General features: G+C 37.4%; 1 protein-coding gene across 1 annotated transcript in view; it reads left to right on the top strand.

The window, feature by feature from the left end:
- Positions 1-16,743, top strand: part of LOC111141071 (coiled-coil domain containing 192) — a 203,230-nt gene that overhangs the window by 39,092 nt on the left and 147,395 nt on the right. The window contains exons 5-6 of the mRNA XM_022493400.1: positions 15,119-15,250; positions 16,098-16,154. Of these exons, the coding sequence (XP_022349108.1) occupies positions 15,119-15,250; positions 16,098-16,154 (189 nt within the window). The remainder of the gene's footprint in view (positions 1-15,118; positions 15,251-16,097; positions 16,155-16,743) is intronic.

Genomic DNA, 16,743 nt, shown 5'->3' with positions numbered 1-16,743 from the left:
ACTCTTCTAACTGATTTTCTACCTTAAGCATTTAGTATGGCAAGTAAGCAAACAAGCACAAAGACAAAAGACTACGTTTGACTCTAATAATCCAACATTATTTATCAATTTTTACCTAAGGCTCTAAAATAAACTCCCATTATTTGCTTCTTAGTAGTCAATCAATATTTCCCTTAAGTATGGGAATAGAAAAAAATAAAGATCTTCAGCAAATTTTTAGATGCTAAGTATGTGTATGAATGGCGAAAAGTGACTTGATACATACTGAGATTGCCCCCCAAAAATGTTCTGGTTCTTTTTTCTTTGTTCAAATGCAACAGTAGATCCCTTGATGTCAAGTTTATTTGAAATAAGTAATGTGCCCTTGGTAGGAGTATTCATTTCTGCAAAGGCTCAGAAATTATGCTTGACATGCCAATCTGAAATCATGAGTTTTTGTGAATGAGTTTTTGTTTTCCAGTCTATTTGGAAGTCTACTTTAATGCCATAAAATCACAAGCAGTCTCTTTGACCTGGAATGGGTTTCCTTATCACCATGAAACCTAGTTACTGGGAACTTCATTTAACACTTTTGTTCTCATTGAGTTTATGGCAGAATTCCCTCTTTTACACACACACACACACACACACACACACACACACACACACACACCCTCTTATCTAAGCAGGTGCCAATTTTTACCCCCTACAGGATTGCTGGGCATTAATTGAGAGCTTAAGGGAATGCAAGGGAAAAAAGACAAGCTAGTAAAGAGATGTGTTGTTTTGAATAGAGTCAGGCACAATGACAAATGGGCTTCTGTTGCTATTGTTGTTACAGGCGGGATGCATGGACTGCTGGCCTGTTACATAACTAAAGACTTCCTTTTGCTTGTAAATGTCAAGATCAAACAGAGGTCAGTTTTAAATAGCTGACTGGGTGCTAATAAATGTGACTTTCTTGCCTAAGAAAAAGCCAAAATGCCTTGTCCCTTATGAGTCATGGCTCTGGTGAAAAGCAGGTGTCTTTTTGCATGGACATTTTCTTTACAAGCTTTCTCAGAGATGGCAAACGAACTCTCACGTTCTTTAATCTCTGCAAGGAAATTCGTAAATTAGGTATATGCATTATATCAATTATTCATTTATTCATTCAGTAAATATTTATTAAACCTGTACTGTGACCCAGGCATTTTGCTAGGTACTTCCGGGTATGTTGGCTCATACATTTCTTCCGAAGGCCCTGGGAAATCTTATCCCCATTTTGCAAATGACAAAACTGTTTCACAGGATTGCAGCCCTCTTATCTACTCTTCCTAGACATTCTTCCTTGTTGACCAGCCCTAAGGGCACAAAGTCTGCCAAGAATCACCTCTTCATCATAAGTCCTGATCTTCCTCATTACCCCAGAACGGAATATCCAACTACCTACTGAATAGTACCACCAAAGTTCTCATTCAACTCAAGCTCTACCTGTTCATTAGCTTCCTGCTTCAAACCTGTTTCTTCTCCCACATCCCCTAAGACTGGGACGGGTGTCCCCAGCCACCCTGTGACTCATATCAGAAATCTCTGCTGCTTTGATTCTTGCCTTTTCCTCATCCCACACATCCAGTCAATTGCTAAGTACTATGAATGATGCCTCTCAAGGAGTTCTTGAATCCATCTTCTCTTCTTTGTCGCTACCATCATTGCCCCTGTTCAGGCCACCAATAGCAGAAACTTTCATTATGGTCCTTATTTAATGACTCTTCAACTCTACAGCCAGAGGGAAGATTCCACAACACATATTTCTCCTTGGCTTAACTCCTAAATTAGTTGCCTTTTACCATCAGGATCAAATCTATATTCCTTAACTGATCCTACAATCACTGGTGGTCAGAGTCCCTACTTGTTCCTTCAGTTTCCTCTTATACCACTCACTGCTTATCTGCATTATACCACTTTTGATTCCTTGCATGTACGATATTCTCTCTTACCTTTTTCTCATTTAAGAAAAAACAAAAGGCTTTGTTCCTCACAGTCAAGTTGTATTTCATATATCCTTTTCATTCTGCTTCTGCCTAGAATTTCTCCCACTACTTCCTCTTATCCTCTTTCCCATTATCCACAGAATCCCAACCAACTCCTGTTTTCAGATCTTCAATTAGATGCTGCTTCCTCAAAAATGCTTTTCTTCTTCCTTCAGTTTGGGGTCAGATAGGCTTCCTAGGTACTCATAATCCATCTCCCATTTCCACATCAATTGTAATTATCCTGCTATACAGTATGCCTCATGGAAGAAGTTTAGACAGTGACTTCTCTGAGTCTCAAATCAAGTCCAAATCCAACCACTTATCTCTCTGGTGTCAAGGTTCATAGCCCTTCCAAAATAGCAATTTGAGTCAACCTATGGACAATGGAGGAGCCATTAAATAGGAGCATATTCATATTTGCACTTAGAAAACGATGAGGAGGCTTAGATGGACATATCTGTGAAGTGACCAGAGTCAGGCACATTGGTGTGTAGGCTCTTTCAAAAACCCAGTTTGGAAATGATAACTGCCTATTAGTTCTGAGGAGAAGATAGAGACAAGAAATATTTAACAGTTAGACTTAGTGTTTAATTAATGGAAAAGTAATAGTCAAGACAGATCCCAAGTTCTAGGTGACTGGGTGATCAGTGGTTACCCCAAATATCTTATATTTGAATCAATAAATAATAAAGATGATTCATTTCCTCTGAAAGGCTCTATGTAGGCTCAATTTACGCCATGCATGGTCTGGATTCTTCTCAAAGCCTTGTAATTTAGATTTCCTCAGTTAGATCTTCTGAATGTTGTAGTCCTTTGATATTATATCAGAGCCTTAATCCACATTTTAGCAATAGGTTTTTCTCCTCCCCATTTTTCAAGGAGAGTCTTCCTGAAGAAAATTTTGGATGACTGTGTGTTTTGTATGAAGATCTCATTTATTAACCTCAGGAACCATTTAATGTTTAAACTTGGAGTTGTATAAATGCAAGTCTCTTGCCATGACTGAATGGATGCACAGTGGCAGGTCAGTCCTTGATACTCTTTAGGAGATATTCAAAGTCAAAACTATTTGCATAATACTACTAACATGTTATTGGCCTTTTCTACTATCATTCTTTAACAAGCAGAGGTTTCCAAGATGTTACACCAAAGATTGAACATAGAGCAGGTATCAGAATCCAGCTGTGCTGTATGAAGCTAGACGTTGAAGAGGTTTGAGGAGAAGAAACTCTAGAATGGCAGAATGACTTCCCCCAAGCCAGAGAGCGGAGTCAAAGCTGAGTTCGACCAGCAGGGGGAGTCTGTGTCCTGTTGTGCGAAAGTGCTCTGAGAATGTGCTGGAACTTGGACCGACTGGGTGTATCCTAGGAATGAGTCCTAGGCCACTAACAGTTAATTTCTCTGAACCTGGTATTATTGCTTTTTGATGTTTACTTCCAAGCATTTGACCTTTATATCCAAGTCAATGATAAATTGCCTCACTTTCCCCATGTCTCATTTCTCTCTGATATTCTTATCTGTTGATAAGACACAGAGAGTTTTTTGGAGATTAAAGAAATCTTAGGAATTTCTATGCCTGGGGCTTTATATTTCAATTATCGATTGATCTTTTGGTAAATATTTCTCTCTGTTTTCACTTAGAGCTTAAATATTCCTTTTTTACTCAGAGTTTCTTTCCCCGAACAACTTGGGGGTGTTATGGGTTGAACCGTGCCCCCTCCAAATTCAAATGTTGAAGTTCTAACTCCCAGGACCTCAGAATAGGATTTTTTTTTTGTTTTTTTGGGGGGGGGTTTTTTTTGGAAACAGGATTGTTGCAGATGTAATTTGTTAAGATGAGGACATAATGGAGTAAGATGGGCCCCAATCCAACATGGCTGGTGTCCTTACAAAAAGTAGATACCTAAACACAGACATACAGGGAGAAAGTCACATGAAGACAAAGCAGAGACCAGGGTGATGCTTCTACAAGAGAGGGAATGTCAAAGATCGCCAGCAAATCACCAGAATCCAGAGGAGAGGTATAGAAGAGATTCTTCATACCTCTTAGAAGCAATCAACCCCACTAACTTTTTGCTCCTGGACTTCTAGCTTCCAGAAATGTGAGACATAAATTTATGATGTTTAAGCCACATAGTTTATTTATTTCTTTATTTATTTATTTGAGGGAGAGAGAGAGAGCTCACACAAGTTGGCAGAGCAGCAGGCAGAGGGAGGAGACTCCCTGCTCAGCAAGGAGCCCAATGTGGGGCTAGATCCCAGGACTCTGGGATCATGACCTGAGCCAAAGGCAGCTTCTTAACCTACTGAGCCACCCAGATGCCCCCAGTTTTATAGCAACCTTAGCAAACTAATACGGAGTTAACTACACTTCCAAATTATAGGCCTTCAGAAGTCTATTTTAAGATGTGCATGAACCTAGAAATGGCTAGAAATAACTTTGTAAAGGCAGAAATATTAATAAATGTAAAAGTCTGTTTTGTCTAGGATGGAGGTAGGATGAGGAATGTGTTGTTTGCTTTCAACTGTAAAAGTGAAACAAGACAAACCCAGTTCTGTGAACTAAATGTATCCTCAGACAGAGGGGTGCCTGTCCATTCCACAGGTGGAACAGGTAATTTTTAAAGTGCTTGCCTCCATTATTTATTGCCGAAATATTTCACAGTTTTTAGTACTAGTCCAGATCAGCTTTCAGAGCATTTTTGACAAGGAAAACTTTTGTTTTTGAATGAAATCACTCCTTTCTCTGTAGTATAAGTTTTACAAGGTTTGTCAAGACTCAGTTTGTTGTTTAGTGACACTGGAAAACTTTCTTGAAATATTATTTGCTATACATATGTGTATGGGTTGTGTAGGAGTTCTAGGAGAAAAGACAATGAGAGGAGATAAATGTGAAAATTCACATTAATTAATGGGATGGTTTTCATAACCACACTCTATGATGGAGTGGGTGGATGATGAGAGAAAGAGAAGTTTTAACCATATTTGTGGCTTACACATACTGGATAGGTCATTCCATTTATTATGAGAAAGAAGTCTGGGGAATGTATAAAATATGAGGAGTCCATTTTTAATACATTACTTTTCAGATGCCTCATATACATTCAGGTGGCACTATTAAGTAGGTTGTTGGGTATGTGTATATATATATATATATGTGTGTATATATATATATATATATATTTATTAGTTGAAGCTAAGTGGTTATACATTTAAAATATGGGAGTAACCAACATGTTTAAATTATGGCACTGAATGAAATCAGCTAGAGAATGAGCATAGATAAGGGAGACAGTTGAGCCCAAGTCCCAACTCTTAGGTTTCAATATTTAGAGAAGTGAAAGAAAAAAAAAATGTAACCAAGGAAACTGAGAATCAAGAAGAAATCCAGAGAACCGTAAGAGTGTTTTAAGAGGCACGGAGGACTCAGATTTATAACATTTTACTGGGACTCAGATTTATAACATTTTACTGGGAGGTTGAATAAGATGACTAGAAACTTGTCCATTATGTTTGGTAAAATGAGGATCATAAGTAATGTTGGTAAGATCAGTGTCAGTAGATTAGTGGAGGGCAGAAGGCAACTGAAGAGAGATTAGAAGAGAAATATAATTCAGGGCAGTTCTTTTCCCAGTGCCTGGGAAGTTTTTTCTTATAGTTTGAGAGAGAAAGAGAGGGCACACCAAGGATGGTGAAGTGAGAGATTTCTGAGAATCTGATTTAAGACTCAAGACATAGAGGTGTCTCTACTTCCTAGTTAAGAAACCAGCTTACGCTCTCTTTAAGCTAGTTTGCATTGGATTTCTGTAACATAACCAAAATGGTTCTGACAAAAAGAGGAATTGGTGACATACCTGAAACTGGAATTCAGCACACTCCCCCCCCCACCCAAAGGAACAGCCTCTAGCCTTTTTCTTGACAATGGCCATGGAAGAAAAGGACAAAGAAGGTGCCCAGAGGTTAGAAGAAGACTCAAACCCATCAGAAACATCACTCACTGCACAGTCAGGACTGGCCTTGTTATCGCTGGCCAGTACTATGTGGTGTTTGCAATGGCCAGTGACAACTTTATGTTGTTTCCCCTTTTCCATTTCTTTAAAAGGGAAATTAAATTATGACTGTGCTCTTTTTAGGGAGGGTATATTTTTTATTAAATCCTTAGGCATTATGTCATGATGAGTGTCATCTACATGTGACTCAGGGTAGAATACTCATAATTTGGAGATCTACATGTGGAGCTAGATGCAGTAACTTGATATAATTCCTGGTTATCTCCTCTTGGGGGAGGGGTGAGTGCCTTTTTGGACTCATGGAGAATAGACACATCATACTGTGCTGGTGCACTATGGGAAATGCATATGCTTATGACCACAGTATAACTGTGCTTAATATCCAGAGGCTTGACTTTAATTGGCCTCTGTTTTTGTGTCTAACTTTTCTGGAAAAATGTCTTTCCTGGCTCCAATCTTATAATAATTCTGTGGCTGTCACTTATAGTCAAAGAAATGATCATTGAGCATATGACCTAGATTCTAGTCTAGTCCATTATTTTTTTTCTAGCCATTTATGATATATAATTTTCCTGATCATAAGGACTAATCCTGGGGAAGTCATATTAACTAAGATGGGCCAGAAAGAGTCCTTGTTCAGTGTGTTACTGGAGGACAAACTGTCTTACCATTGACTCAGGGTAGAATAAACACATTGAGGTCACGAACCTGGAAAGCTATGGGTAACATTTTTTTTTTTCCCTCACTGTGTGAAGAAAGCTTGTCTGCACTGGGAAATAATAAGGCCAATTCATAGGAGCAGCACCCAGATACAGAGGTAAAAAGAAACAGAGTATGATGGCTTCTTCTGAGTTTGTCCATCTAGCTGGGAGTGAAACAAAAATCTACTTCTGGCTCCCCAATTATATAAGCCAATATTTTTTTCTTTTAAACAGAAGAGTGGGAATATTCTAAGAAAGTGACAACAGTGTAGGTAGGCAATTATTTTAAGAAAAGCCATTATTTTAGGCTGTCAATGGACATCTTTTGTTCATGAGAATTACTGTTAACATGTTTACATGCTAACCAAAACCAACCAGAAGGGGTGAGATAGATAATGCAGAAATGGAGTGGGGGGGTGTGTGTGGGCAGAAATGACAGGGCTGAAGGCTTTGTGATCAAGGAAATGGGATTCAAAGACTATTCAAAGTGCTGGGCTTTGTTAGAAGAATATATTCTCCATTTGTGTAATAAAGGATGCTTTCCCCTCTTAGAAACAGAAATCCAATTAAAGTAATGTAATAAGGCCAGCATGGAAGAATACGTTTTAAGGTGAAGCAGTTCCAACATTGGTTAATTCAGTGGCTCAAGAATGTCACCAAGAACACAGGTGTTACCCATTCTCACTCCACTATCCCCTGTGCCATATTTGTAGGAGATGTGCTGCAATTTCAAGAATGAAATGCAGTCAAAAGATACCAAGAAAAAGAGATGTACTTCCTCCTGTGTGTCTTAAAAAAAAAAAAAAAATCTGGTAAAATCCTTTTCCTGGGGCTCCAGAGGCCTCTCCTGGGTGCAGGCCCAGGCCTAAAATAATCTTTTATACCTGGGAATGAGACCAACATAGCTGGCTTAGTTTAATTGTGATTCATTCCCTGGGACTGGACAAGGCCATGCTCCCCGAAACACATGGCTGCTAGCAAATCCAAATTGGGTGCCTGGTAGCAAGGGATAAATAGGTAAGCTGTTGGGAAATGAATAAGCAGTGTCTGCTGAAGTACGGTTCATATACTGGCTGGTGGGAAGGGGAGGGAGTAGCCATCTGGCAGCTTCTGTTCTTTCAGTAAATTATTGATGAGGTGGTCATTTGGGGCTGAGGGGTGGGAGTGGAATTCTGAGGAAAAAGAATGTAAGAAATGATATTTGAGGAAAGAATAGAGCATAATAGTATCTCAGAGAAGAGGAAAGGCACTTTACTAAGAGAAAAATAGAATGACGGTTTGATTTCAGGGCAGCAGTACTCAACCCTGAGATCTGTGTTCATTAAGTTAAACTGAAAGCAGTCAATCCAATTTTGTCATTTTTTTCCCCCTAATAGCATTCCATGAAATGGTGTGATGCTAATAATTTTCATGACCACTGAGAGCTGACTAGAAAGCCATTGTATTTTTACAGAGGTGAAATTCATATAGCACACAGTTAACCATCTTGAAGGACACAGTTCAGGGGCATTGAATGGATTTCAGAAGGTTGTGCAACCACCACTTCTCTCAAATTCAACATTTTTTGGGGCACTTGGGTGGCTCAGTTGGTTAAGCATCTGCCTCTGACTCAAGACATGATCCTGGAGTCCTGGGATCGAGTCCCTGGAGATTGCGTTTTTCTTTTCTTTTGTGTCTAAGTACTTTCTGATTTCTCTTGTGATTTGTTCTTTGACTCACTTATTCTTCAAGAATGTGTTGTTTATTTCCATTCATTTTCAAAGTTTCCAGTTTTCCTTTTGTTACTGATTTCTAGCTTCATTCTAGTCTGGTTGGAGAAAGTACTTTGTATCATTTCAATCCTTTTAACACTATGTCTAACATATGGGCTATTCTGGAGAATGTTCTAAATGCACTTGGGAAGAATGTGTATTCTGCTGATGTTCCTGATTTGTTTTTATATATGTCTGTTAAGTCTAGTTAGTTTTAAATGTTGTTTAAATCCATTTCCTTAGATGATCTATCCATTATTAAGAGTGTGGTATTAAAGTCTATTCTATTCTATACTATTTTATTACAGTTCTATTCTATTCTATTCCTATTCTATTACTGTTTACTGCCACTATCCCTCCCTTGAATTTTGTCAATGTTTTCTTTTTTTTTTTTTCTCATATATTTGGGGTGGTTCTATTGTTTGATGCATGTATGTTTATACTTTTGATGAACTGACACTTCTCTCAGTATATAATACCCTTCTTTGTAATTGGTGCTAATTTTGACTTAGCATCTATTTTATCTGTCACCCTAGCTCTCTTTTGGCTACTCTTTGCATGGAATATCTTTTTTCTTTTCTTTTTTTTTTTTACTTTCCACCTATTTGTTTCTTCAAATAGTCTGAAGTTAGTCTGTTGTAAGCAGCATATAGTTGGGTAATATTTTTCATCCATCCCACAAGTCTCTGTCATTTAATTGGTGAGTCTAAACCATTCACTTCTATTTATTTTTTAAAGATGTGATTTATTTCTTTGAGAGAGTGAGAAAGAGGGAGAGCACAGTGAAGAGTAGAGGGAGAGGGACAAGCAGACTCCACACTGAGCACAGAGCCTGACTTGGGTAGAGCTCAATCTCAGGACCCCCAAGAACATGACCTGAGCCAAAATCAAGAGGAGGATACTCAACCAACTCAGCCACCCCCTCAACCATCTACTTTTCAAGTACTCCTGATAATGAAGTACGTACTTCTGCTACTTTACTATTTGTTTTCTATAAATCTTACATCTTTTTGTTCCTCAAGTCCTCCAACGCTGCCTTCTTTTGTGTTTAATTTTTCCTAGTATACCATTTTGATTCACTTTTGGTTTTTTGCATCTTTTTTAGTTATTTGCTTCTATAATGTGTGTGCCAGTATGCCTTGTTTAGTGTCCCAGAGGTCCCTTAAGTCCATTTCTTTCTCGTCATTCTTTTCTTTCTGCTCCTCAGACCAGGCAATTCCAGTTGCTCTACCTTCAAGTTTGCGATTCTTTTGTTTGCCTGCTTATATCTGCTCTTCAACTCTTCTAGAGAATTTTTCATTTTAACTACTTTGCTTTTCAACTTCAGAATTTTTACTTGTTTTTTTTTCTTATAATTTCTATTATTTTATTCCTATCTCCTATCTGCTCAGAAGTCATTACTCTGATTTCCTTTACTTTCTCCCTCTCCACGGTTTCTTTCACCTCTTTGAGCATATTTAACATACTTCATTTAAAGTATTGTCTAGTAAGTCCAAAAGTCCAATGTCTGAGTTTCTTCCAGTACAGTTTTCATCAAGGTGGTTTGTGTGTGTGTGTGTGTTGTGGGGATTTGTTTTGTTTTGTTTTATTTTGTTTTTGGTAAATGCACCATACTTTACTTTGCAAGCTTTGTAATTTTTTGTTGAGAACTAGACATTTTGAATACTGCATTGTGATAACTCTGGAAATCAGATTCTTTCCTGGCCTTAAACCAAGAATTGCTGCTGTTGCTTGTTAAGGACTATAGTTGTATATTTGTTTGGTTACTTTTCCTAATTAATTTTCCAGGACTATATTTCTTCTCATGTATGATCATCGAAGTCTCCTGTTCCATTATTTCTATAGTTAGCAAGGTGACCTGACAGAGATTTCCTTGAGTGCCAGTCTCTTTCTTCATCCATTATTTACTGGGATGCTGCAGGTGTTCTACTAGACTCCAGAGTTTGAAATGGTTGGTTCTACCAGGTCTTGCCAGCTCAATAGTTATTTAAGTGGAAGGACCTATTCCTGGAGCTTCCTACTCTGCCATCTTAAGTGAAGTCCAAGTTGTTTTGCTTTAACCACTATCTTGAATACAATTCTAAAATATATCAGTACCCTTTGACCCTGTCAATCAACTGCACAATGGATAAAATTTACTTTCTTTCACTTTTAGCTATATTATAATACTTCTTTAATGCTCTTTTATGGAACATTGGGATAAATATTGGAAGTTGATTATTTTTAGTGTACTTACATAGCCTCAAAGGTATAATATGGATGTTGCCTCTCTGTTTTCTATAATTCTTAAGACAAATATTATTCATACTTTTAAAGTCATCTATTGCCTCCAAACTTGTTAAAACCACAGGCAGAAGGGAAAGTTACCTGTTTGTCAAAAAGAGTCAGAAATTGAACATTAGCATTCCAACACCATGTGAACCTGTTTCAGCAAAGTGGATAATTAGGATATATGAAAATTGGTCATTTAAAGAAGATATATATTTCTACTCTCTTTATGTAAGCAGATACTGACACTAATTGGACTAAACTGTCTCCATGCTCCCCAGAACAATTACTCTGTAAAACCAAGTGGTTCTTATGAAAAAAGAAAAGAAAACAACAAAAAAGAAGCAATGCCCAAAGTCTCCAGAGTTTTAAAATTCAATTATGATATCTTGCAGGGTAACTTTGGGTTTCCTCTTACTTACTTTGATGCTTTTTTTTTTTCTGTGTCATAATTTGAATTTGAATTTAGGCAGCATTCCTAAAGGCTTCCTGAATTGAAAATCAGACTTTGAAAAGTCCTAAAACCCCCATCTAAACAAGGGCGTAAATTCAAAATGGCAACTAACATGTTGTGACTCAGCAATAGAGCACAACCTTTCAGGCAGTGCTTAAATTAAGAGAAAAAAAAAACACATCTCTGATGTCTAACATTTATTTTATTTCATTTTACCTCCCATCTCTTTTCTCTTCTATCCTTTTGGATTATCAGTCTTATTTGACAGGCTATTTTCAAAGAGAGCTCAGAAATATTGTCTTAAACCGGTAAACATTTTCACCACTATAAAATGGAACGCAACAAGAAATTATTAATTCTTGCCCCCAATGTATCCATATGTGGAAGAAAAAATAAGATTCCTTTATCCTGCTGTTGTAAGGTGATGGTACATACATATGAGAATTAAGTTTACAAAGTTAATAAATAGAATGATCTTAGCAAAGATTTTTCCTAGCCAATTTGATTACGTATTGTAAGTTTTGACAGAATTCTCCATTCATCCTTGTGGGGAATTATAATCTAGTTTGAACACATATGACTGGAGAAATACCCTATAAAAATAGAGCAAAGTAGCATGTACAATTCTATTATGGTTACCAAGGTCCTAGTGTTAGTGAGTTGTAGGATTGAGACTAAAACATAGATCTCTTGACTACAAGTCAAAGTTCCTTAGAGGAAAGCTAAGCCTGAGGTAAATATACCTGAGTCAAAGGGGTATTCAGACAGAGGAAAAGAAAAAAGATGGTATTGATGTCTATAAAAAAAAAAGAAGCAAGATGTTAGGACAGAGTTCTCAGGTCTTAGAATAAAAGAAAATAAATTTCTCTCAGGTAAATAGCTAAACATGCTGAGAAAGAATGCTGAGGGTCATGTAGTTAGGGGAGGATGGAGCAGGGTGGCGCTCAGATCATAGGCCTCATCTGTGCAGGCAGCCTAAGCATTAGGGGGTTTGGATATAATAAGAACCCAGAGTTGGAGGCAGACCAATGTAGACCCAAATCCAACCTCTTCTTATTAGCTGTGGGCAAGCTAATTCACTCCAAAAAGTATCTAGTTCCTCATTCTTTAAAATGGTGATAACAAAAAATAAAAACAAAACTCCTTATAGAGTTTTGAACAATGGACTAAGGTAACTGATGTCAAGAAGCACCCCGCAGAATTCATGGTAAGGTATAACTACTAAATAAATGTTAATTACAGCTGCTGTTCCATAGATTTGACTTATTTGGCCAAGAGCTTGGAACTTTGGAATCAGTTAGTGTACCAAAAGAATGCTTATGGTAACAAGTAACAAAAAATTCAATTTCTGAACAATAAGGAAACTTATTAGCTCACTCTCAGTGAGTCCAAGGTAGGACGTGCTTCAAGATTATTTGAGAAAACATTTCAATAATGTTGTCCACTCTTCAGTGTTGCTTCACCATATACTGGTTTCCTTGATGTTTATAGGATGATGACAGCAGCATTTATATCTGGTAGGTAAGAGAAAATCCTTCTCCAAATCATCAAATTTCCTCCTGTGCATTGTGAGGGGTCCAAATTAGTTCACTTCTCTTCATATAGTTAACTGTGGCCAAAGAAAAGCCAGACTCTAATTGGTTTAGACCTTGATTCCTGAACCAATCAGCAGCAAAGGGAATGGGGGTTTCATGATTCTCAGGCCCTGCTTTAGGAGTTGGGGTCAAATTTGGGTTTAGGGAATCAGATCCAATGTCTGCTGCTGAAAGCTTGGGTTCTGACACTTGCTTTGTCCTTGGGCAAAGGACAACCTTACACAACTTTACTGAACTTACTGAATTCCCTTACCTGCAAAATGGGTAGGAAGCAGAACCGAGATAAATAAAAGTGAAAACAAAAGGTTCTGCAGAGGGCTTGATAAGTAGTTAGCACCCAGTAAATTATTAATGTCATTATTATTCACCTATGTATTTTCATATTATATAATAGTTCTAAAATGGTCTGCCTTTTTGGGTAAAGTGTAAATTTTTTGAGCATAGAAGCAATATCACTCTCATGTGTTACCTCTAAAGTTTTACATATAATAAGTGCTCAACATATTTCTTTAACAAATGAGTGAATAAATGAATATCTCTTGAGTGAACAAATAAAAGCCTGAAAACAATAGAAAGTAGATTTAAAAGAAAGACAACCAAATGGTGACTGGTCAATGAAAGGTCAGGGAGGATAATGAGAACAAAATAGGCCAGCCTGAGAAAAACTATATTTGAGAGAAAAAATTGCCAGATTTAGTGAGGCCTTTTCCTGGAACACTAGAGTGGTTGCAGGAAGTAAGTGAACTGAATACAACTCGAGTTTAGGACAACTGGCTCAAAAATGCAGTGATGTCTTCAGATACATTGTTTTATAATTTGATAAATAATAAATGTGTGAATAAAATCCCTATCAATACTTACTGTAATCTAGAGGAGGTAGAAGAGAGTATAACAACGATAGGTACTGAGTACAGGATATGTTTTGAGCATTATTCTAAGTATCTCTCTTGCATAAACCCATGTAATCCTCAAAACAAACCTGTGAGGCAAGCACTATTCTTTTCATCTCCATTCCCATTTACAGATTGGAAAATCAAGCTCAGAGAGACTGAGAAACTTGCTTAAATCCCACAGACAGTAAATAAGAAAGTGAGACGTTTACCCCAAGGGTCTGACTCAAGAGTCTGTGTGTTTAGCCATTACACTGTACTGTGAATAAATAGAAGGGTGCCTAGAAAAACCAGGCTCCATCTCTAAACTATCATGTACTTTAGAGTTAAATGCATCACTATCCGTGAGGAGCACTACGGGTCTCCCATGTCACTCACTGAGAGCTGAAAGGTGTAGCCAGCCGTTGATCACGTATGTGCCCCTCTGGCCCTCCACATTGCCCTTCGGAATCTCCAGTGCATAACACAATGGCTGTGGAGAGTGCCAACTAAACAAATAACTGTAAAGTGAATGATTGCAAGGATGAGTGGATTTGGATCAATGCCAGCCTATATGTGATGTGCCCACCTCATTTCCATGGAGACCAACCTCTTCGTGCTTCTGCTTCCCCATTTGGTAAACTGTCTTTAAAAACTTGCTGCACTTTTCAAGATGAGACAGTAGGCTTCACAGTGACCCTTGGAGTCATATGAAAGCGATACTTAAAGATAATTCATGCCTCCAAGGACACACTGGGAAATGGAATGAATACAAGGTGTGTGTCCCTTTCCAGAGGCTCTTTCAGAATTGTTGCTGAGCTATAGAGAAAATGCACAATAAGCTGTCTGAATGAAAGGAAATGCTAGTCCAGGGGCTCTCCAAGGGAATTAAGGAATGAGGCACTATCAAACTACCCTTTCCTCAAGAGGCATCCGCAAACAGTAAAACGAAGACCGTCACCCGCAGACATTTTCTGGTTATGTTTTAGCATAGATCTGCCTTCAATCAGACTTTAACTTGAAATTCCTGCATTTCCCTTCAGCTGCTTATATGGTGAATATTCATGGCAGTCAGAATCCCTACTCTTTCGAAAGAGCTATAGTCCCCCAAGAGTTAAGTTCCAAGAACAACATACAAGCCACAATTCAGATTTCAGCTGTACAAATAAAGTACAATCTTAAAACATAAGAAAGATGAGTGTTGTTGAGCTTGTTGCTCTAGAAATTGCTCTGCCTGTTGTAACCATGTATTCTCATCTCTTACACCGAAAGATCTCTATTAATAAAAATAAAATCAACATTATTTCCTTATCTCTCTATACTAATCTTTGTCAGCTATGAGGAATATTCCAGAAGGCATTATCATATTTAATAGATATAAGTGGTATGCAAAATATTTATAATTAGACTTTTAAAAGGAGCTTTAAAAAAAAATCACTCTATTTGCACGCCCTTACTTACAAGAAGTGTCTTTAGCTTGCAGCCTCTGAAGGAACAAAAGCAAAACTACTTGAGCAAGTTTCCTGGCTAGAGGAAAAACTAGAGACTCTGACCCATAAGGAAGACAGTGGGGAACCATATGAAAAAATGGTTCTTGCAAAAGACCAGGTATGTTGTAGAAGAAAAAATAACCTTTCTCTTAAAAAGCTACCTGAACTTATATGAATTGATAATTCTGCAGTCCTATCTGGATAGGCTGGAAGTTTGTATTTAAATTCAAGATGGCACATAAAAATATTTGTATTTGGTAAATGTAATTGTATTTCCTGATGAATATTCACATATAAAAATTAATTTTGTTAGTGATAGTTTAAAAGTTTGTTTGATATGGAGCCTCTTGGACCATATTAGCTGAATATTCTACTTATTTGTAAGTGGCATGAACTACACAAATGTTTCCTTGTTTTTCAGGTTGAACTTAATCAATGAATAGCTTCTGTGTAGTAAAATAAATAGATCAGAAAGTTTATCATGCACTTAAATCAATGATAAGAAGTTAATAATCTTGGAATCTCTGGGCATTTATATAAATTTGTTTTTTCTTGTTCAACTCAAATGGGTTTGTATCCGCCTTTGGCATATATATATTTTTTCACACAAAAACATATCCGTATGTTCCAAAGGTAAGTATAAACCCATTTGATCCTATACATATGTATATATAATATAAAGTAGGTCAGCAATACCTTCAATAGATCAAGCAAACATTATTTTCTCACTCATTTCCTAAATCTTAGCATATTTGTGTTCTTTGTTGTTGGGCTCTTCAATAGATTGGACAAAAGGTCCCAGGGATAGGAGCAAGGATTTCTCAATGATGATTTCCAAAGTGTGTAGGCAAATTAGTGCTGCCATTCACAGGATTTGAGAACTAGTATCTATTTCTATCTGGAATCTTTTGAATATGTAAAAGGAAGAGTTATACTCTTTGTTTCTAAACTTTTCTCCTTTTCAGTGCATTGAGAAATTACAAGCTGAAGTGAAAGCTTCCCAAGAGCAACTTACAGCCCATGTAAGTGGTTTTCTCCTTTTTTAATCCCTCAACTTATATCATGGTTATACTAGGAATGAACAGTCATTTTTTGGAAGTTCTAACTATTGTTTTTCTGCTGCATACCAAATCACAAGTCTAAGAATCAGTATTTTTACTGCCTCTATGAAGTTGCTTTCCCTAAATAGAATGCTGATTTCTGCTGATGGTAAAAATTATAAAATTGATGTGTTATCTATAACCACACGGTCTAATCAGGGACCACCAGGATAAGAGAATAAGAAACTAAGGGTAGAAAGATGAGGAAACCAGGCAGGTTTAGTGAGTGAATGAAAGTGGAAATGATTGGCACATTGAATACAGGCTTAGAACAGTGTTGCTTAAACTTCAGTGTTTCGAGAATTACTTGGGAAACTTTTAGAAACAAACTGCCTGGAGATTCTGATTTCTGCATGCCTTGGGTAGGACCTGAGAATTTGTACTTCCAGATGATGCTAGATTCAGGTGATGCTGATGCTGCCAATTCTGGACCACATTTCAAATAGCACTGTATTGTGTGCATTCATTCTGCCCCAGTCTAGTAATTCTTGGACAAGTGACCATAAGAGAG

Source organism: Enhydra lutris, unplaced genomic scaffold, assembly GCF_002288905.1.
Source record: "Enhydra lutris kenyoni isolate GAN:26980312 unplaced genomic scaffold, ASM228890v2 scaffoldscaffold5, whole genome shotgun sequence".
NCBI classification, from domain to species: domain Eukaryota; kingdom Metazoa; phylum Chordata; class Mammalia; order Carnivora; family Mustelidae; genus Enhydra; species Enhydra lutris.
This window is presented reverse-complemented; position numbering and strand designations above follow the sequence as displayed.